This window comes from Choloepus didactylus, chromosome 13 (assembly GCF_015220235.1).
Source record: "Choloepus didactylus isolate mChoDid1 chromosome 13, mChoDid1.pri, whole genome shotgun sequence".
In the NCBI taxonomy this organism is placed as follows: Eukaryota; Metazoa; Chordata; class Mammalia; order Pilosa; family Megalonychidae; genus Choloepus; species Choloepus didactylus.
In genome coordinates, this window is record NC_051319.1 from 87,170,935 (window position 1) to 87,193,688 (window position 22,754).

General features: G+C 39.2%; 1 protein-coding gene across 8 annotated transcripts in view; it reads left to right on the forward strand.

The window, feature by feature from the left end:
* ARHGAP26 (Rho GTPase activating protein 26) overlaps positions 1-22,754 on the forward strand; it is a 456,250-nt gene that overhangs the window by 323,106 nt on the left and 110,390 nt on the right. For all 8 annotated transcript variants that reach the window (XR_005211383.1, XM_037801456.1, XM_037801453.1 and 5 more), the window contains exon 18: positions 21,079-21,238. Coding sequence is in view for 7 of the 8 variants with exons in the window: in XM_037801456.1 (XP_037657384.1) it covers positions 21,079-21,238 (160 nt within the window). In the remaining variant the exon portion in view is untranslated. The remainder of the gene's footprint in view (positions 1-21,078; positions 21,239-22,754) is intronic.

Below are 22,754 nucleotides of genomic sequence, written 5' to 3' on the forward strand. Positions count from 1 at the left end.
ACTATATAGCTTTTATCGTGTGACTGTGTGATTGTGAAAACTTTGTGAGTGACACTCCCTGGATCAAGTGTGGGCAGATGAGTAATAAAATAAAGACAAAAATAAATAAATTAAGGATATGAATGTTTTAGGTGTTCTTTTTTTTTTTTAATTTTTATTATTTTTGGGGAGTAATGAAAATGTTCTTAAATTGATTGTGGTGATGAATATACAACTGTATGATGACACTGAGCTCTTCATTGTAAACTTTGGATCAGTTATATTGTGGGTGAATATATCTCAATAAAATTGCATTAAAAAAGAACCACTGTTGTAAAAAAAAGTGTTGTGAAAAAGTAAAGGTTTTTTTTTTAATTTTTAAGAAAGAAAACATTACTCATTTCCATTTGAACAAAATTGGCTTTTGTAATAATGAAAATAAAACAGAAGAAAAAATTTTAAAAAGGGATAAGTGGATGACAGTTCTATTGGTTGTTGACAGAATGGTTAACTTTATTGGTCCCAGATGCAGTGGAGAAATCAAATCGAGGGGTTTGGGTCAAATTTTAAAATCTTGGCCATGTTCTTCCTTTGTTTTTCAAGGGACTCTTGGAATATTTAAATTTCATGAAAAGCAGAAAGAATATAAAGTAATCTTAGGCTGAGAAGATCTCATGGTGGGTAGTACATGGCTCTTGTTTTTCAAGAACTTGAAAGGAAAAGGGATTGTGCCACGTCAGCTGGAATCTTCACTTGTGGTTCCAAGGTACTATATTCTTAGCTCCCCAGTTCTGAAACTTTTTGGTCTCAGCACCTCTTTACACACTTAAAAATAATTGAGGATGCCAACTGCTTTTGTTTATGTGGGTTATAGCTATCAATATTTCAGTACTAGAAATCAGAACTGAATTTTTTTCCAAAAAATAAATTTTTGAATTAATTAAAAATAATGAATGGTAACAATAGTAACAATGCATGTTGATATGATTTTTTTTTCATTTTAAAACTTTTCTGAAACATAAATTAGTGAGAAGAATGGCATTATTTTACATTTTTGTGAATCTCTTTAATGTCTGGCTAGATATAAGGTTGCTGGATAATCATATCTTCTTTATTTAATCTATTGCTATGTGGTTTTTGTTGTGGTGGTGGTGATGGTTGTGGTAGTGGTTGTGGTTGTGGTTGAAGGAGATGAAGAAAATCAGGATTCATACAGATATGTAATTGGAAAAGGAAAAAATATTATAATAGCCTTTTCAGATAATCTTGGATATCCTTCTTTGTTAATACACCAAAACACAACAAGTGGTAATTTCTTAAAGCTTTGTTTCAGGTGGGATATGAAATCATATCAGTGAACTTTATACACTTGGTTACATAAAAATCCTTTGGCCTACCTTGGACTTTGAATGTATCTTTTACCCATTGTGTGATTTTTTTAACATATGTTGGTCATTTGGAAAATACTGGTTCACAGAGTTATGCAGCCCTTTCACAGTATAAAAATATCACATTAGTTACTATCACCATTGATCTCATTTTTAAAAAATCATGAAGCTACCAAGCTCATGGTGGCAGAGCCAAGTTTTCTAAAATTATACTTTTTTGCTTAAAAGCACAAATTTTATCATTGCAAGAAATACTGACAGTTGTTTTTCTTGAAGTGACAGTCTCACTTGGTTCATTTTCAAGAAAATGTCTGACAGATATCCAAGTATGAATAGCCAGTTTGTCAGTTGTTTTCAAGTAAAAATGGTGTTCCATGAAAAAAGAGGCTAGTTCAGCTTGTAACTCAAACAATTACACCAGTGCTTTCTCTCAAGGTATTTTCAGTATGCAACAGAAGTGTTTTATGCATATTTCCTATTTCATTACAACTAAAAAGATGTATACACAGAGATTAAGATTAGATAAAATTAATAATTTTTATTGTTTCATCAAGGGCATGTTTAAGGGAATGTGGCTTTTTAAATTTTTTATTTATTTTTTTACTATGAGTGTGTGGTAATGAAGAATGTGATGACTGTTGGTAAAGTTTGGTGCCACTAAGGTACTAGCAGTTTTGCCACCATTGTTTATGCATCTCTTGTAACCCCTATAAGGGTCTTCAAAACTACCTGGAATCCATGGACCACACTGTGATAATCGCTGTCCTTGCTAAAGTAAAAATCATAAAGCAACTTTATTAATATGATAATTTTGACCACCTCTGTAAAACCCTGACTGCAAAGTAAGAATTAGAAGAAAGTTCCTGGTAGGAATATTAAAACAAATTTATCTGATTCTGTAGAAATAATCACGTACCTACCTGAGAATCTCACAAATTCCATTAAAGCAGAACTAACTTGAAATTTGCCCCTATGTCACCTGTTGATATCTAAGATTTGGGGTTCAAATATACCCAACATCTTTGTTTTGGTGACACCCTGTATTGGGGCATATTTTTGTACAGATCGTAAAAATCTGGAGATTTTTAAATATTGATTTTATGCGGAATTCCAATTTTTTAAAAATTGTAGTGCAAACTCAGGTTCCTAATTTCTCCAAATTCCAGATATTGGTTTTCACTGTTCAGAAGAACTTTTCCTTCATGGTTTCTTGGTTATCTTTTTTTGCAATTGAAACCCTGTCAAATTAAATACTTTGGAGTTCAAAGCATAGAATTCTCATTTTAAGTTTCCTTTAAATTCTTCCTATTCTAGAAATGTACTTGGTATATTTGACCATAGGTTATCATGTTATAATGCTATGGTTGAGGCCATATATTTTCCCTTGGTATGGGGTAGCATACCTGTTATGTTTCAAAGCATAAAATATACTTGTTAATTTCTTTCAAGCATACAATTTTTAGTTTACTTTTTAATAATACCATAAGCTATTTTTTTAATTTTAAATTAAATTTTGTTATATTTTTACATTTATTTGCTCTTAATGGTGAATTCATGTTTTACTTAAAGCCAATTCATGGGAATAGTCAATAGAGGATTTAGTTGACTATAAAGTAGATGCAAAACAATAGGTGGATTTATCTGCCTTAAAAAGCTAGCATGATTTTAATGTAAATTAGCTGGCCCTTTTGTCTAGAAAAGGGAAGGAACAAAGCCTTGCAATATTAGCGCCAATGGGTAAACAGTATAGGAAAACAAATATTCAGCCAATTATGCTATGTAAAGAGAAAAGAGCAGGAGCATTGGGTTTGAATCATGCCTCTGTTCCTTCTTAGCTAGGTGACTTTGAGCAAATTTCTCAATTTCTCTGAGCCTGTTTCCTCATCTCTCCAATTGGAATAATAATTCCTCCCTCACAGGAATCGGGTTCAATAATAAAACACATATAAATAATTTAATGCATTGTCTCAAACTTGATAGGTACTTGATAAGTGGGGTTGTTGAAGTATAATTTTCAAAAAAATTTAAAACATGACTTTTGTAAAAATTTAAAATTTAAGAGGTGGTCAAAATTATCATATTAATAAGGTTGCTTTATGATTTTTACTTTAGCAAGGGCAGCGATTATCAAAGTAATAGTAGCCCTAGGCTGTGGGGTAAGGGTTGTGGAGAGCACAGTCAAAGATATATGACATTAATGAGTAGAAAAAAAGCTAGTTTCAAAAATCAGTAGCAGAGACTTGTTCATATAGTCAGCAAAACAAAGAGTGCTGAAATAAAATCACCAAGTTAGATTCAAAACGAGGTAATGTTCTACAGGACTACAAAACCTTAACGTTTGGGATTTTCTTTTCTGTTGGACAGAAATCATTTGCTTCTCTAACAAAAAGTATCATTTGCAGCTTATCAATTGCTCTTAAGTTAAAATCAGTCTCTCAGCATCTGTGTCCTCATCAGTAGAAAGTCCTAAGTCAAGCAAAGGTTACGTTTCCCTAAAAAATCAGATAATAAGGGCCTGAGTTGACAGTAATAGAAGCCCTAGGCAGTGGGGTAGGGGTTGTGGAGAGAAAGAAATTCAAAATTGTCAGTATACTTAACTTGGTTTTTAAAACCATGTGGGACTGGAGGTGAGACCTGGGGACCACTTAAGGATGGGGTTAAAACTGACACCCCTGCATTAATCAGGGACCCTTGATAGCTTTCACCCTCAGTGAAATGGTGGGCTAGATTTAAAAACTACTTTCTAGCATGGGGAAATAATAGGGAATTTTTTTCTTTCTACCTCAGCCTGGGATCTGTAAGGAAATTCATAACCACATACAAATTTATTCTATCAGTATCATTCATTGATACTGTTTGAGTGCTGGTAGAATAATATGTACTCAATGTAGGGTGCCTAGGATTTCCAGATATATAAAGCTCCTCTGAAGATATGTTCAAAATTATAGAACAAACAGGAAAACAATCTACCATGAGTTAGAGTCAGTGGAAGCAATATACAGGAACATCAGAACCCAAGCTCTTCAAATAATAGAACAATCCCACAGAGACCGTAAAATAATTACATTTAGAAGGATTCAAAACATAAAGAAGGGATTACAACCAAAAGAAGAGGCAGATTTGAAAAAAACAAATAGAATTTATAGAAATTTTAAAAATAGTCATTGAAATTAAAAATTTGGCATGTGAAATAAATATCAGATTAAGTGAAGCTAATGAAAGACTCAATGAACATGAAGACAGACCTCAGAAAATTGCCAGAATGCAGTCTAGAGAAATAATGAAGTTGAAAATATTTGAAGACAAAATGAGAAGATCCAAAATACGTCTATAAGATTTCTAAGTGAGTCTAGAGAGAATGGGGAAGAGGCAATATTTGAAGAGATAATGGCTCAGAATTTTTTTAGATTTCAGGGATATGAAACCTCAGATTCAGTGATCACAGCAAGTCTTAAAAGGAGACATAAAATTAAGTCCACACAAATAACATCCCTGAGAAGCTGCAGAACATCATAGACAAAGATAAAGTCTGTGTAGTGAATGAACTTCCTATCACTAGCCTTGCCTTGGCACCACAAAGTCCTGTTACGGCACTAACAAGTAGAATGAGGCAAACCTTTTTTGAAAGCAGTTTTACGCTGATATCCATTAGGCATGGTGTTTTACAGCTGAATATTATTTGTTCCACTTTTTATCACCTCTAATTTTAGACTTAATCACCTCCAGTGGTCTGAATTTGGGGGTTAGTCTTTTTCCTTCCAGTTTTTAGGTTTTGATCACCGCTTGGCTGACTCTCTAGCAACCCCACGGGCTTTATGGGCAGGCAGTGAAATGTCCATAACTTTGGCATGGGCTTGACTTTCCTAAACTGCTCCTTTGGTTCCTCTTTCTGCATGTGGGTTAATATACTTATATCCGGTTTCTGGACTTAGAAATAGAGATCTGAAGCATTCCTGGGAGTGCGTCACATGTCAGGGCATATCAATAGTGGGCAATCACAACGCAGAATGAGAAAATGAGAATGAGTGCTGGCAGGGGGATGCATGTTTAGAGATAAGAACAATGAAGAAACTTGCTCTGATCTTGGTGAAACATTTCTCCTTACTTTTAGTTTCATGACTGGTGCTGTGGTGTAGGATGTGGCTAAGTACACCACCCTTCTGTTTCTCCTCAGGGAGGTGTTCCTGCAAAGTGGGGGTGGCTGGGCCTTTAGACAGACCCACCTCCTCCCTTTCATTTCCTTTAATAAAAGAGGACTTTTTTCTCATTACTTTGGGAGATTCTTTCCCGTTAGCCATCACCATTGCTGATTTTTTCCCCACTTCTTTCCTCAGCATCTGACCAGACAGTGCTTTAGTGTTTGTCAGATCCAGTGTTCCTTAGACAATCTCTTTAATTAGTTTTCTTTTCATTCTCTTTTTTTCTAACTCAGACACACACACTGTTGCTTTGGACAATTGTTTTCTAACCCCACCCCCATCCCCCACCCTTGCCCCATCCTGGAAACTGATTATTAATTTTTTGATCAACGCTGTAATTGAAATGCCCACATTGCAATTTCTGCCATGAGCTCTACCCAGAATTTAACTGGTTATAGCAGGGAGAGAAGCTGGAGGGGAGTTGGTCATGAAACATAAAAGCTTTTTATTTTCACGTGCCCTTCCTAAGAGGAAAACCAGCTACCATGGCAACAGGTTCTAGTTTCCCCGGGGGGCTGTAGTGGCTCTGGTACTACAGGAGTCTGCAGAGCATGGAACAATTACCAGGGGCAGCAGTAGCCTCCGGTGGGCTCTTTGATACTGATTGCTGCCATTTTTCATAATTGAGACTAGATGATCTAGAGAGAGACAGGTGGGTTGGTGGTTGCTTTGTTTCTGAGTGGCACAGAGAGCTGTAGGATGGCAGAACCATGACAGGCCTTGAAGCCCTGTCCAGTAAGCACCAGGTGGAGGGAGACAGCTGTGCTCCTGGTGCAAGCTAGGTCCCTTCCAGCCCCAGAAAGCCTTTATCCCACTCCCCTCTTCATTTCTGCATCCCCAAAGTGGAGCCCTCTACTGCCATCTGAAATCTGCCTGATTGGAAACTGCCAGAGTGTGACTCTCCACTTTCAAATCTTCCTAGAAATCTCCCCTCAATTGTCTTCAGTGGTTTACATTCACCAAAGTCCTCAACGTGGCCCCTTGACATGCAGAAAATGTGTGCTTTTTTGACCCCTTTCCTAGAACATGCTCTTATCACAGGGTTTTGTTTTGTTTTGTTTTTCCCTTCCCCAACTAAGATTGCTAATCCTAATAAAACTTGAGCAAAAATGCTTAGTTCTGCTAATTGCTGACTTCCTGCTGGACCTATGCTGGCAGTACAATTGAAAGTTGGCATTTAGGGCTTTGTGGCCTGGTTATATCCCCCAGCCTGCTGCATTGCCCAGGCCCCAAGGAGACAGAGATGCTTTCAGCACATGGATCATGGAATACTAGATTAGAAAGCTCGAGTTCTTACCAAAGCCTGCTTCACTAATAGCATTCCCTGCATGTATATATCAATCCTGCCTCTTTGAGACTTCAGTTTAAATGTGTTGTCATCTTCTCCTTATCATTATCCCACTTTGCACAGCACCTATAGTTTTCAGAACCCTCCTCATCCCCCTTCCCGTTCCATCCTTACGACACTCCTGTGAAGTAGATCAGGATGAGTGTTACAAACTTTTTTGGCCTCTGTGGCTCCCACACGCATTTATATGATGCCTCCTGTGCCGTGGCACTCTGGAGACAAGTGGGAAATATTCGAATCAGTGGAGATGATATTCCGAAACTTGTATCCCTTCAAATCTGTTGGTCATCAGCCTGGAAATATACCTGGAATTATTTATTAAGCACCTGCTGTGCCCAGGTACTGCACGTTGGTCATGCATTGAAGAGCATGGCAGACATAGACCTTAACCTCTGTGGAGCTTACAGACCAGTTGAGGGGGGATTTGGCATCATTTCCCTCCTGGCCTTCTTTATTTGTGATTAGGAGCAGGTCCCAGAGTACTCCTGCACCAAATACTGAGGCAGAAGATTCACCCTTGCTCAGCTTCATAGACAGGGTTCTGATATCTCAGTAGTATTTTTCATCTCCATTAAATTTCCCCATTTACATGGATTATAAATACAGGAACACTTTAATAGTGGTAGAGCTACTTTTATTTTCAAAAAGAAAGAAGTGAAGTGCCATCTTTGCTTGATATTTCTTATTATTTGCTTGTTATTTTGGGGCTGATTTGCTGGAGACTAATTGTTAGTCTTGGCCCTTAACAAAGTGATTTGATCAATAAACATTTGGGGAAAGTTCAATATTATTACTGATCAAAGACGTACAACTTGAGATAGGCAAAATATTGTGTCATATTTTAAGGATTTTCAAAATGATAATGCCTTAGGATCCAGATAAGCCAGCATGCTAAAACATTATCAGTAGGAGTAAATTGACACAGCACTCCTGGGTGACAGTTTGGTAGTATGTGTTAAATACATTTATACCCTTTATTCTGGAAATTCTAGAGAAAGGAAAATGTGCAAACATATTTATGTACATAGAGGATCACTACAGTGTCATTTATAGTAATAAAATACTGGAAACTGAGTATTCAATAATAGGGGATTATAAAATTAAACTACAGAATACTCTGCAACCAAGAATATGTTGAACAAGGCAATGGATGGTGTTTAAAAAGTTCAAAGTATATTATAAAGTTAAAAGCAGGTTATAAAACTAAGTACATGCAATATGATTTCTGTTGATTTTAAAATATGTGTATGTGTGTATGTATGGGAAAAGCAAAGGACATATACATGTATATCTTAAAATATTGGAGAAAATTTAGTTATTTCTGGATAGTAGAATTATGGGTGATATTTTCTTCATGCTTCATCTTCTATGATTCCACATAGAATCATAGTGAACACTTTTCATTTATAATCTGCAAAAATAAAAGGGGACAATAAATGTTTTAGTTTTCTAGGCTGCTGAAGACAGATACTATGAAATGGGTTGGCTTAAACAATGGGGATTTATTAGCTTACAGTTTAAGGCTGAGAAAATGTCCAAGTCAAGGCATCATCAAGGCGATACTTTGTTCCCAAAGGCTGGCTTCCAGCAATCCTTGGCTCCTCTGCCACATGGCAAGGCACATGGAGGCATCCTGTGGTCTCTCCTTTCTCTTCTGGGTTTCATTGATATCAGCTTCTTTCTTCCCCGGCCTTCTTTCTTTCTCTCTTTCTGTATTCATTCTGTTTATAAAGGACTCCCGTAAGAGGATTAAGACCCATCCTGAATGAAGCGAGTAACACCTTAATTGAAGTAGCCTCTCTTAAGGTCCTGCTTACAATGGATTCACACCCACAGGAATGGATTAGAAAGAACATGTTTTTCAGGGGATACATATAGCTTCAAACCAACACAATATATATCTTAGTGTGTTGTTTTTCCCCCAATGATAGCACCTAAAGAACAAATAAAGGGTAAGCTATTTAAGAATGGCTACTACTCTAAGAACAAATTGGCATGTAATGATATTAAACTGATTCTGTTTTAAGGAAAGCAGAAGCATTTTATTTCATAGGTTTAATTCTCTGTGAATGGTGGGGTGGGGGGTTTCATGTGCGGGGGTGCACACGTATTTAGGGCTGTGTGCTCAGGTAGGGGTTGCATGTTTATGTATGAGAGGGTATGGCCAGTAGCCTGGTCTCATAGCCTTGTGGTTCCAGGGTCCCTGTGGGAGTCAGCAGAGCTCTGCACGTCTAAAGATGCTGCCTGTGCTCAGCTAACCAGTGTGGATCCACACCCCACCTATCCTGCTCCATTCACTCTCTGATTTGATGCCCAAGGTACAAGCTCTGCAGGCCTCCTCTCTTCAGTGGTAGAATTGACAAACTATCTTTAAACCACTTGCTGTTTTTAAAAAAGCACCAATTTTTATCTTTCAATACCAGTTGAAGGAGAAGACTTTTTGATGAGCACAAGAGTGAGTGATTTTCTGACATTCTCGTAGTGAATTCTCTGTATCCTGACCTTGCACAGCATAATAGGACTCCCCGAACATTGTTCCTTCTTCTCTCTCCTCAAGGCATCTTTTTAAGGGTTACTCTTTTTTTTCCCACCCTTGTTTGATGACTACTTAGTTTTTTACATAACCCAACCAAATGCTGGTACATATCAACAGGACTGTGATGTGGTTATCTCCCCCTCTGAATTTCTGGAAGGTAGACTTCTGTTTGCAAGACTGAGCAGAGTGATCTATTAGTGACATGTTTGCAGTAGGAGTCGCTTCCTAAGTGGGATGAGGCCACAGAGATGGGCAGGGGGAGCAGCCAGAAGCCACGGTGTTCTCCTCATTGTGTGGGAAACCACAAGGGTGGCAAGAATTCAAGTGCTTCCAATTGTACTACACAGCTATTGACACAGACTTCACAGTTCATGTGGGAAAGGAAGTGAACTCCTTGGAAGTATAATTCATTGGGTTTCATTTTGAAAAGGTCCCAGGCAGGCATCCCTGATGTTTGTGGTTGAAGACAGTTGCCTCCTATTCTGAAGACTTCTAGACTTTGATAAATGGGCTCAGCTCACATGTTCCTGCCGTAGAGTCCTCATTGGCCTACCTAACTTGGTCCTCCTCACCAGTTTTTGTCACAGTCATACACACCTGTTTTATTTCTTCATGCCGCTTTGTAGTCCGACATTTTTACTGATTAATTTGTTGCTTATCAGTCTCTCCAGTTGGAATACAATGCCTTCTTGAAAGCAGGGACTTGTCAGTCTGGTTCACAGCTGCAGCCCAGTGCCTAGAAGTGTATGAGGTATCTCGAGGTGTTCAGTCAGTGTTGGCGAAGTCCCTTAGGTATGAACATACTTTGTGTGTTTAGGAACAGACCAAGGGCCAGGGTAGTTGGAGCACTGTGCTTGAGAGGGAGACTGGCATGACATTTAAACAAAGGCACTGGCCAAATCGGGTGGGCTATGGTAAGGAATCTGGATTACATTTGAAGGGTAGAGTTGCTCAAAAATCTCTTATTCCTTAAATTGCTCCATCTCTGTGGGTTGATGCACTATCCAGATTGGTCTGCTTAAATCTGTTAGTGATGGCTTCTCTGTAGAGAATTGTGCATCTCTGTGTCCTTGAGGGGCTTCTTTAGCCCACAGTGTATTCCTCTTCCCCCATCCACTGCCATCAGCTTGGCATCTTCACTCTTCTTGCATGGGGAGCCCGGCAGAGCAGGATGACAACAGCTAAGATGTCAGGCTTTGATGCCTGCACAATTGAAAGCATTCCAAAACTTTGTTGTTAAACACTTTGACTTTCCCTTTGAAAGGAATCCCGTTTTGGCTTTGCAAGTGACACTTGCTGAGAGCCTGAATGTTGGGTGGCTCAGGGGCCCAGATCTCAACACCACGCTTTGAATCCCTTGATGTCTCTGTTACCAGACACTATCTGCTATTCCCTGCCTAATGAGCTAATGAGATGTTGGTTTTCTCACATTTAATCTCTGGTTCCTGTTTGTTGACACTGCTTTGTTTTATAATTTGCTTCCAAAGTAGCAGAATTCAGTGAGTTTTCAGCTTTGTGCTGCCTGTAAAGGGATAAATCAGGTTTTGCCTTGCATGGGTTGATGTAAGAACTGTCACGGCATAATTCCTTGACAAATCTATTTTTGTGATTAAGGCAATAAATATAACAGAAGGTTTTGGGTGTTTGCTTTCATTGTAACATGTACTGCTCTATATAAACACAATTATTTTATATGTATAAATAAATAAGTTGAGCTCTTGTTTCACTTAGGCTTCAACTTACATTGACATTTTAGCAGATAAGAATTTAGTGCAGCAAAGGAGCTAGTAGTAGATGTCTGCCACAGAGCTTCAAGAATAAGGCGCAGTTACTGAGGTATAATCCACTCAGATTTTTTTTCTAAATTTTATGGACTATGACTTGTGTCATCTTATTGAATGAATTCAATTTCTTTGGCCACAGATATTGATGAAGAACTCATATGAATGTATAGAATGTTGCATGCTACTCAAATAGTTCTTCATGGATGTTGGAGATCTGGGATATTTTTCATTGTTCACTGTCAGCTTTAATTGACCTTAGCTCTTGTACATGAAGAGCCATGAATTTTTCAGGACACCTTGAAATAATTGTCTTTTCCTATTAATTGAATATCCACACGTAATTCAGAAGTACTGTGAAAGGACATATATGCTTATCATTTCCAGTTATTTTGGTAGACGGGTCCTTGAAATAAAACCAGTTTTTCAACTGCAGCCTTTCAATTTACTTCTGACTCATGGCAAGGAATGTAATTTTCTATCTGTTTTCTTTTTGGAGTGAAAGAACACTCGTTTTTAAAAATACGCCATTTAGATGGTTACTTCCTTCATTTAAAAAATTTCCATGGAAGGAAACAGATTACCCAGGGTGTGCATGTTTGTGTTTCTTTCTCTCTCACTTTCTACCATTCCCTCAATCTTTCTTTCTCTCTCTCTCTCTCTCTCTGACATCCTCCATAATCCCCTCTGTGGATTTGGAATATTGATTTTTCCTCGACAGAAGCAGAAATGAGGGTTTGTATTTCATGGGGAGTAAGGCGCTCTCGCCGCTCAGGCTCAGACTCACTGTTTTTTGTTGTTGGAGCTAAGCCACACAGCCAAGGGCCAATTCCTTAACCTTTGATTACGACCTTTTTGTTCCTGTTCTTTCATCTGTAAAATGGGACTAGTAATACTGACCTGGCTCCGGAAGACTACTATTTACTTTCATTAAAGATTGTTACATGGTTAAATTCAGTGGGTACTACAAATGTTTGATATCAGTGCTATTCCCGGGTGATTGTTAGCTGGGTAGTGGGTAACAATCTTTTAAAAGCTGTTACTTCCTCAAGGCCTTCGGTTCAGTTTTGGCTAAGTATCCAGTTCTTCCATGGAGCTAACCAGCGGAGATCTCCAGCACAATGACTAAGGGGAAAATGTGCAATAACAGCAGAGACCTACCATGTGAAACAAGCATAGGTGCAAAAGTAAACATTTTAGTTTTTATATGTCTCAAGTTCTCTCAGCCAGGTCTTAGGATAGTTTGTGAAGTTCTTATTATCTCCCTTTGAAAATTAAGAGACCCATTTGCCCTTAACTTAGATTTAAATTTAAGCCTATGCTTAAATTTGAATTTAAGCGTTTACATGTTAGTAGTTGAGACCTTCCTGAGTCTACAGGAAAGAGTGACTAATACTACGTTACTCTTCTGATCAAAATCTAATTGTTTTTCATCTCACTCAGTGGAAAACAAAGCCCTTACAGTGGCCTATAAAGTCCTACAGGGTTTGTGCCACCCCAACTCCATTACCTCTCTGACTTCTAATACTTTCTCCCTTGCTAACTCTGCTCTAGGTACACTGGCTTTCCTTTGGTGTTGCCAGTGTGCCAGGCATATTCCCATCTTTTGGGATTTGCACCTGCTGTTTCTTCTGCCTGTATCTCTTCCCCTGATAGTCACATGGCTTACTTCCTTACTTCCTTCAAGTTGCTCTGAAATGCCCCTTTCTCAGGGAGACCTTCCCTGACCCCACTGTTAAAAATTGCAGATATTCATCTCACACTCCCTATCCATCCCTCTTCCCATAGCACCATGAATTTTATTTGCTTATTGTCTGTTCACCCAAAAGAATGTAAGATTCTCTAAGGCAGGGGATCTGGGGAGGTGTCTGTTTTGTCCTCTGAGTATACTCAGCAATAAAACAGTTCCTGACATATGTTAGGCACTCAAAAATATTTGCTGTTGGCCTCTGGGCTGGGTCACCTTGTACTTTCTTCCTTGCATAGAAAGTCCTAAGGCCGTGTCTCCGTGGCCTGCTTTTTGGGACAGTGTTAGCTTAAGGATGGTAGGCTGAGCCGTTGAAAGAAGTGTCACCACCAACAGGAACTGATGCATTCATGGCACTTGGGGACGTCAGCTTGATGTCCACATAAGCAACTTTTATACCTCTTCTATCTTCTGGCATCTCTGTCTTGATTTCAAATCATAAACTGTGAAATCAATAAATCTGTGATAATGAATGTGAAAGCACTTTATAAATTGTAAAATGTTTTGCAAATGTTAATTACGTTGAATTTACAAATGGATTGTTATATAATTTGGAATAGTTAAGTAATTTTCCAGTAAGGGCTCCCTGGGCCAGCTTTTCTATAGGACTTTTTGTATGTGAATGCTGTTCTTTCCCCACTGGGGCGCATGGACTGTGCCCAAGAATATACTTACAAGCTGCAGCCTAAAAGAGAGAGGAAAACCAATCAATTAATCCTCATAGGAATACAAATATTCCTTATTTGTACTTAAAAATATGCATCTTCCATGTGCATAAGACCATTCAGATACCAGGTAGCCAAGACAGGATAGGGCTAATAAAATTCAGGTCAGCCTGTTCTTAGTTCCAAAAGACTATGACTGACTTAGGAAAACTAGGCAGTTTAGCAGCTGAAGTATAATTCTTGTTGTTAATGAAACCTGGCCTGTTCCAAAGGGGTTCCAATAATTCCCATGTCCCAGATAAATTTGCTACCACTAGAAGAGCTTAGGGATTTTATACTGTTGGTGGGCAGAGATGACCCTAATATCCATGTTTCCTTTAAGAATCTCTCTATAAAAATAATTAGGTTCTCATTAATGCATAAACATTAGGCCATGTTGAAGAGAGGCAAGATGAGAGAAAATGGCAGGATATATACTGAATATAACACACACATACACAGTCTGTCAGTCTGTCTGTCTGTCTGACTCACTCACTCACTCGCTCACCCGCTTGCTCTCTATCCATTGTAGCAGAGCAATTAAGAGCAGTAGCTATGGAATCAGACTGCAGACTGCCTGGCTTCAAATTCCAGCTCCACCACTTATTAGATATGCAGCCTTAGACAAATTTCTGAGTTTTTTGAGGCTCAGCTTCTTCAGGTGAGATAGTAATGGAACTTACTTCATAGGGTTATGGTAAAGATAAAGTGAGATAATCTGGTGCAGTGCTTGTGCCTGACTCAAGGTAAGTGCTCGACTAATGTCAGTTGTGTTATTTTCAGTGACAGTCATCATAATAAGCAAAGGCAGGCAGAAAATAAAGGGATTTCAGAAAGGGATGGGAAAAGGAAAAATAAGACGCAGGAGACACCATTCTAGAAAGGTTAGTAAGTGTATTGGGAGGAGACTGGTAGAATAATGTGAGCTTATGCTGTATTATATAATGTGTATTGTGTAATGCATATAATAACGATAATTATACCCTGTGAATATTTATGGCCTTCCTACATTCCGGATTAGCAGTGTGCCAAGGGGAGATGCCTCATTTTGTTACATGTTATCAGTGTCAGGATGGGCTGCTCTGGCTACTGCCCCCTTCTGCTGCCCCAGCTTGGCAAAGGCTCCAACACACCAGTAGTTTATAAGAAATTTTTAACCAGGCAGTTGCAGCTAAGCCTTGGCATACATGTATTCTTCAACTTCTTTTTATTTTCTTTTTGATTCAACACCTGATATTGGCAAGCTCTGTGCTAGGCATTGTGGAAAGGCAGTGAGGCAGGCTGACACCATCCCTGCTCTCTTGGAGCTTCTAGTAAGTGGGGGAGATGGACAATGACACTTCTATATATAATGGTACACTTACAATTCAGTAAGTATTATGAAGGAGAATTGAGGAATTAGAGTTATAGTGAGGGTGTACAGCAAGACCTCTTTGAAGAAGTGAGAATGACAAGTAGGAGATAAAGAAGGGCTACAGAGCTTTCCAGGGAGGGGTGGGCCAGCATTATCAAGTCACCTAGGCTGAAAGAGATTTTGAGCCCAAGATAAAAGAGTGAAGAGAGGAGCATGCTGGAGAAGGACCTGGAGAAGAGACAAGCTAGACCATGCAGGACCTTGTTATCCTAAGGGTTTTGAACTTGAAACTAAGAACAATCAGAAGACTTTGGTGGGTTTAAACAGGGAGTGGTGTTGGATTTGAGGCAACCCAAATGGAAATAGAGCTGGTGGGGCATTCAGGTTTTAGAGCAACCTCTGCTTTAAACTATACTATATATGCAGAAAGGTGCCTTGTGTTTTCTACATTCCTCCAAAACCCTTTTCTCTTTCCTCTGAAGAATTTTTAGCATCAAGTGGACCTCTGAAGTAGAGGTTGAAGGACTCACATAATACTGGGCAACACTTAACGTATCAGCATAAAATGTACCCAACAAAATAGTTTATTTAATTCACAAGAGGCAAAGAAGACATTGCTAGTTATTCACCAAGCTTTGAGATCCTTGGATAAAACCCTGGATGGATATGTGTAGGGGCATCGTGTTTTTTTGGCTGTGGAAATCATTTTGGTAGTTTCCCCCTCCTCCTCTTTTTTTTTTCTTAATTCGCTTTTGTCTCTTGGTCTGACAGTGTTCACTCATTCATTTTAAGGAGGCAGGCAGTCTATGTAAGCCAGCTAAAAAGAGAATGCCATTATGTTTGAGGGGTATTTCATCATTTTCATAATTTTGTCAAGCATGCAGCCATTGTCACTGCAGGAAGGGAAAAGAAATGGTGTTTAGTCCAGTATTGCTTTTACGGACATAAATCATCATAAATGCGCTTTTCTTTTTTTTTCTTTTTTCTTTTTTCTTTTTTTTCCTTTCTTACCAATTTAGTAACTTAGGGGGTAAATGAGGGAGCAACTTTTAAATTTAATTATAACCACTGCTTTTTCCCCACAATCTCAAGCATGTAACAGCTCCATATATTCATTTTTGGTTTGGTTTTCTGAGCCTGTGTTGAACTCTCACTTAGTTGTGTGGGAACAGCAGAGTGCAGTGGGTAAGAGTGTGGGCTCTCAGGTCCAACTTGATTCTACTCCTGGCTCTGTCTTTAAGCTGTGTGACCCCAGGCAAATTACTTAACTTCTCAGAACTTTGGTTTCCTCATCTGTCAAATGGTAGTGGTAGTCGTACCTACCTGCCCCAAAGGGTTCTTATGAAGCTTACAGAATCTTATTTAATCAATCGTACACTTTTTGAGGTAGTATTATTACTCCCATTTTACAAGTAAGGAAACTGAAGTACAGAGAGGCAAGTGACTTGCCCACTGTTACCCAGCTGGTTAGGTCTATCTGCCTCCAACCACTGTGCATATGTCTCCCTTAGCCTTATTCTCCGTATCTGTAAAATGGAGATACTTGGAATCTATGCCCCTAGGACACTGTTTTCCAAATTTTAGGTAATGGCATGTTAGTGGGTTGTGGAATCAATTTAGTGGATTTAAAAAAAAGGCTAGAATAGAAAATAGCAGAAAACATCACACCTAACTATTCCTGAAACATTTGTTTCTGATATGCATGTGCCTGTTTGTGTATGTTTATGTATGCAAGTTCTAGTAAAATGTTGCATTGGAAAATGTATATCTTACATGAGGCATTGTCAGAAGAGTTTGATAGCTACTGTTCTAGAGTTATTATGAAGATGAACTAAACATTAAAAAAAATTTGCAGAGCTCTTTGTAAACTCTAAAACACTACAAGTTCAAGTTATTGTTATTATTAACGGGAAACTGAAGCAGACAAATAAGAGATAGCAGATAACTGGTGATTACCGCAGCTCCCCACCCCATCCCTCACAGGCATTGCTGTTCTGTCACCACACTGTATCCATGGAGCAGAATTCAGCTTTGACCTTCCTCAACAGAGCACCCCAGGCCACAAGAGAAAACCTATTTGCAAACCCTGCAGTAGGCTTCTGTATTATTGGAGTGCGTCGGGACCAGTCTGTGGTTATAAAGTACGGCTTTGCACTTACAAAGCTCTGGCTCTCATTTAAGCCCCAAGAAAATGGATGTAATCCCTGTGACATCATGGGGGGTCTCTGTGTTATAGGCTCCAAAACGATTGGCTCTTGTCTACTCCCCCATTACACTTCCCCTACCACTGCTGCCACCAGCATCCTCATCTGGAAGGGATATCAGACCGGTCCAGAGTCCACATCCACTTTCCCTTGAAACAAAGGTGGCAAAAGTCCCCTCTGCCAAGGCCGTTTTCATTGTAACATGCTCTTTTCTTATTAGTTGCAATAGATGAGTTGCAAATCCCTTGACAACTTCCCTGAAGGCATGTCTCTCAGGAGATGCACTGCTTCTCAGCAGATGCAGGAAACTCTTAAAGGTAGCAAAAGAAACTTGGTCTCCCCCAGATTACAAATCGCATATGAAACTATTTCTCTGCAACCTGCAAAGGAAGCCCATAGAATCGCCATTCCTCCCAGAAGGCACCACAGCAGAATAGTCCATGTCAAAGACTCCTTCAGTGGAATGTGTTATGCACAAGAAACCTCTGTGTGTGGATTTTAAGTCAAGACTCAACATGACATCCTGGAATGTGTGCAGAAGACCTCAAGCAGCTCAATTACCGAGACAGAAAGCAGGTTCTTGGTGTTTTATAGACCTTGCTAATGAATGAGTCCCGTGGCCTCTGCTGGAAGGTGCTTCCCAGCACTCTGCCAGCCTCCCTCCCACAGATCTGTAAATTTGTCAAGCTATAATGGAAGGCTGGTGCCAGCAGAGACTGAGGTCTAGGCCTTTCTTTCTGGGATACAAAGAGATCTCAAGCCATTAATAATTCATTCTGGAGTAATAAACATAGCCACACCAAATTGTAAGCAGTAATCCTCAAGTGACATATCAATTCATTACTTCATTGTGCCAAAAGATAATGGTACTTAGTAATGAAAGGAGCTGCTTTCCCCCCTCCCAAAGTTTTCTAAGATTTAGATCGATATGTTTTTTAAGTTCTAAAATAAAATGGATCATTAAAAGGGAAATGAATTATGTTGGGTAGCCTCAAGCCTATTCGTATTGAGAGTTGCTTATCCAGAATTATAGTATTTCTTTTCCAAATGCCTTTGGGCATTGGAGCCTGAAAACCAGGATAATTATTATTCATTAATTAAAACTAAGAATCGGAAAATAGTTCCAGACTTCGAAATGGGAGGTTGGGATACTTGAGATATGGTCCCCCCAAATCATCAGGAATAATTTGAGATTTTATGAGTAAGTGGCTGGGTTGAGAATTCTTGTTTTATGTCTACTCAGAAACTCACATCATCTTCTTAACATCTCAGAAAACATTCTTTGGGCATCTCCTGTGCCAGGCACTGCTGGTACTGAGTAAAATGTGCAGAGTCCCTATCGTCAGGCAGTAGTACAGACATTACACCCTGCAATAAATGAAGGAGCCTTTGTGAGGTGTGGAGGAAGGGGGAAAGATGAGAGGGAAACTGCAGAAAGGAAAGAGGGCCATTTGAGCTGAGTCCTGCACGTCAGCAGTGTGCTAAGTAAAGAAAGAAGCACAAGAACATTCTAGGCAGAGAGAATGGCATGGGCAAAGGCAGAGAGGTATAAAAGTAGAAAGAGGATGGATAGTGACTTACTTTAGTAATAATTACATATTTCTCACACACTATCACATTAAATCTGTACAACAACCTAAGGAAGTAAGTGTATTATTTCCCTCTCTGCCTTTTTTTAAGCCAAGGAACACAAAGATTGGATGACTCACTTGCCCAGAGACCCAAAGCTGGGAGGTGGCAGACATGGGCTTAGGGTGATGTTGGGAAAAGATATGCTATTTTATGAGTTTGGACTTTATCTTGGAAACAATGAGTCCCCCCAAAGGTTTATAATCGTCGTTATCAGAATAATTAAACCACAAAAGCATTGCTGAACATTTCACATATACTGTGTCATTGTGTTCTCTCCCACCAACCAATGAGGAGTAGAAGGATTGTAGTTTTCAGCAGGGGAATGACATGATCAAATCTGAATCATAGTAACTGGTGGTGGCAGTGGAATGAAGCTGAACCCAGAGATTCTAGAGTCAGGGAGCCTAGTGAGGAGGCTATGGCTTTAGTCAGAAACATGATGTTTAGTCCAGAAACATGATGGTGAAAATGATCATCATCAAAATCATGTATTTTTTTATTGGTCTGCAGTTTAAAAGTGCTTTCATACATAAATGGCTGTTGATTGATTTTCACAAGGGACTTTTCTGACAAGAGGAGTAAGTGTACTGACTTGGCCCACATGGGAGGGGAAGTCTAAGGGCATGGGATTTACTTCCTGCACACAAAAGCTGATGCTGCAAGTAATGAAGTTAAAAGCAACTTGCAGATATGCATACTTGCTGATTGACTGAGGCATAGACCAAAGTCTCTCCCCTCTTGCCCGGTAAGAACTTGACCATGTGGCTAATACGTTCAGACTGGAAACGTGATGCAGTTCTGGGTAGAATGGAACACTATGTAAGAAAAATGATACTTATGTAGATCTAAGAAAATGTTTTAAAATATTCTTGTGTGGAACTGGAAACAGGCCAGGTTATTGGTGGCAACTCACCTTGCGGCAGGTGCTGCTTAGCAATCCTAATACTAATTCTCTTCCTAACTGGGCTGTGCCACAGGGAAAGTTTTATCAAGCTGACCACACCCCACCCCTTTCAGAAGAGGAAGTTTTAATCAAATTAAACTCTTAGCTCTAAAAAAGTATAGAAAAGTTCACATCTGCTGATAGAATGGGTTAATGTAATATTTCAATAATGGCTCAGTTTAAAAGACAAAGGAAATAGTGCAGGCTTTTATAGAATTGTATGAAAAAATACTCAGTATAAATAGTACAGTTTGTGCAAACTGCCATCTCTGCCCAGTTTCTCTTTAGTTTCAGATTAGCAGTGAATAGCTTCCTCTTCTTACAGGTGATTTAGGGAAGCTTCTGGTTTGTTTTGTTTTGTTTTGTTTTTTAACAATACTGAAAGACCTTAACTTACAATTTATTTGTGGCCTAAAGATAATTTGTATATTTTTATATACAGGCCAGCAAATGAATAATTGAGTTTTATAGCTAGGTCATGGTGGTCTGGGGTTTGGGGTTCAGAAGTATGTTTTAAGTAGTTGTTTATCTAAAAAATACGTATGTATTTAGAAAATTACTAAGACCCAGGTACTGCTGTACTTTCCTTATACCTTGACTATAAGTGACAATATAAACATAGCCGTATACATGGATATACATTAGTGCATTTTTATTTCTGTTTATGCTACAGTGTTTCACTTAATGTGAACCGCATGTATAATGTGATAGAGCTCTAATACTTTGTGCCTAAAGTGCTGAATTTCCTTATTCGGAATTAAATATCCAGATCTAGCCATTTAAAAAGTTAGACCAATTTAATATCTATGTTTGCAAATGTATTAAAGCCATCAAGAGGTTTTATATTTGCACTAGAGAAATTCTAATAATTGCAGTGGTTTAAGCAGCAGCCAGGTACATAAGTTGTAACAAAGAGGGATTAGCAGTTCCTTGTACTTGCAGAACAGAGGTCTGGATGTGCATTGATTGGTTCATAATTTGGGAGATAGTTGCTTTGGTTGGAAAAATAGAAATAATGGGGACTATCATGTCCTGAAACAGCACCATAGCCTGAATGCTGAAGGTTTCTGAAACTTTGATAGATGAAAATATGAATAGAAAAAGTTTCTCTGATGATTCCTAGGGCATCCTAAAATGGCCCTGGGGCTGGCTGCTACCAGATGAGGCGTCTTAAGACAGGAACGGTAAAGGGAAGTAGGGTGCAGGGAAGTCAACTGTCAGACTATTTCTCTCATTTATGCCTTTTCTTTTCCTTCCTCCCAGTGTTGCTAATAACCACAAGCAGAATTTGATGACCGTGGCAAACCTTGGCGTGGTGTTTGGACCCACCCTGCTGCGACCTCAGGAAGAAACAGTAGCAGCCATCATGGATATCAAATTCCAGAACATAGTCATTGAGATCCTAATAGAAAATCACGAAAAGGTAATATTTAATTGGTCACTCCCAGGGCAGACTTTATTTTGGGGGCAGCTGCATTGGAATTGGTATTTGGGGTTGACTCAAGTTTGCATGACTGGTGGCTGTTACCATGAGGATGATGGAGTTGCTGGTGCTGGTGTTTTGGTGATGGTCGTCATAATGGTGGTGGCTGATGGTGGTGCCCGTGGTGGGCAACATTCGTCAAGCACTTATTCTGGGCCAGGAACTGTGCTAAGCACTTTGTATATATTGTCATTTTATTCTCACAACAATCCAGTGAAGGAGCACTATTATGAGCCCTGTTTTGAAAATGTCCTTTGCCCATTTTTCTAGCTGGTTGTCTTGTTATGAATTGATAAAAGCTCTTTTATATTAAGTATATAATCATAATAATAATAAATATTTTATATTAGTCATATAGGTATGATTTTTGTCATATGTTGCGAATATTTTTTCTGAATCTATAATTTGCACTTTGATTTTATAAATGGTGTATGTTTCACACAGTTTTTGTGCTTCTTTAATCTGTATGTATTTAGGGTATTGAGATTTCTAGTCTTTTTTAAGAAAGTCTCCCCCACCCCGTGTTGTGAAGTATGTCAACACAGAGCTGGCACTGTAAAATTGGGGATAGGGGGAACAAAGCTCATCCATCTGTCCTGCCTCATTGCTTCTAATAGCAAACCCCTATGAAGCTTCTCAGAACTTCAGGGTTCCCTAGAACACCATTTGATAGCCTCAACTCTGAGATATGATTTTTTTTTAAAGCCACTCCTTCTACATCAAAACTTTGCCTAGAATGGGGAATTAATCATCCTAGATAACCTGCAAAATAGAATCTGACTGCTTCTCACCACCGTCAGTGATCACACCCTAATGTAAGCCACCATCGTCTCTTGTTTGAATTTTTACAAGAGCCTCCTAATTTGTTTCCCTGCTTCTACCCTGGGTCTGTCTGTTCTGATACCAGCCACCAGAGTGAGACTTGAAAATGTTAAGTCAGATCATAGCGGTTGTCTGCTGAGAACCATCCAGCAGCTTGCTATTTCACTCAGTGAAAGTCAGAGTCTACAGGACCTGTAAGGTCCTACCCAGTCTCACTCCCCACGGTTTCTTCCCTGATCTCCTCTCCTTTGGCTCTCCCCATTGTTCCCCTCCTACAGCCACCTTGACTGCCTTGCTCTCTTGGTCATGGCAGGCACACTCCCCTCTCAAGGTCCTTGCAGTTGCTGTGCTCAGTGCCCAGCACACCCTACCTCCACATAACCCCATGGCATGTTAGCTCACCTCCTCCAGGCCTTCTAGGCAAGGCCTACCTAGATCATTCTCTTTAAAACTGCAAACAGTCCCCACCTTCAGCACTCTCCCCTCCCCTTGCTTCCCTTTCCTCTGGCACAGAGTCAGGCTGCTTTTCTCGGCTTTCCTTGCAGATAGAAGTAGCCATGGAGTTCTAGCCAATGGCATGTGAAGGAAAGTAAGGAAAGCATCTTCCAGGTTTAGCCCCTAAAATGTTACACAT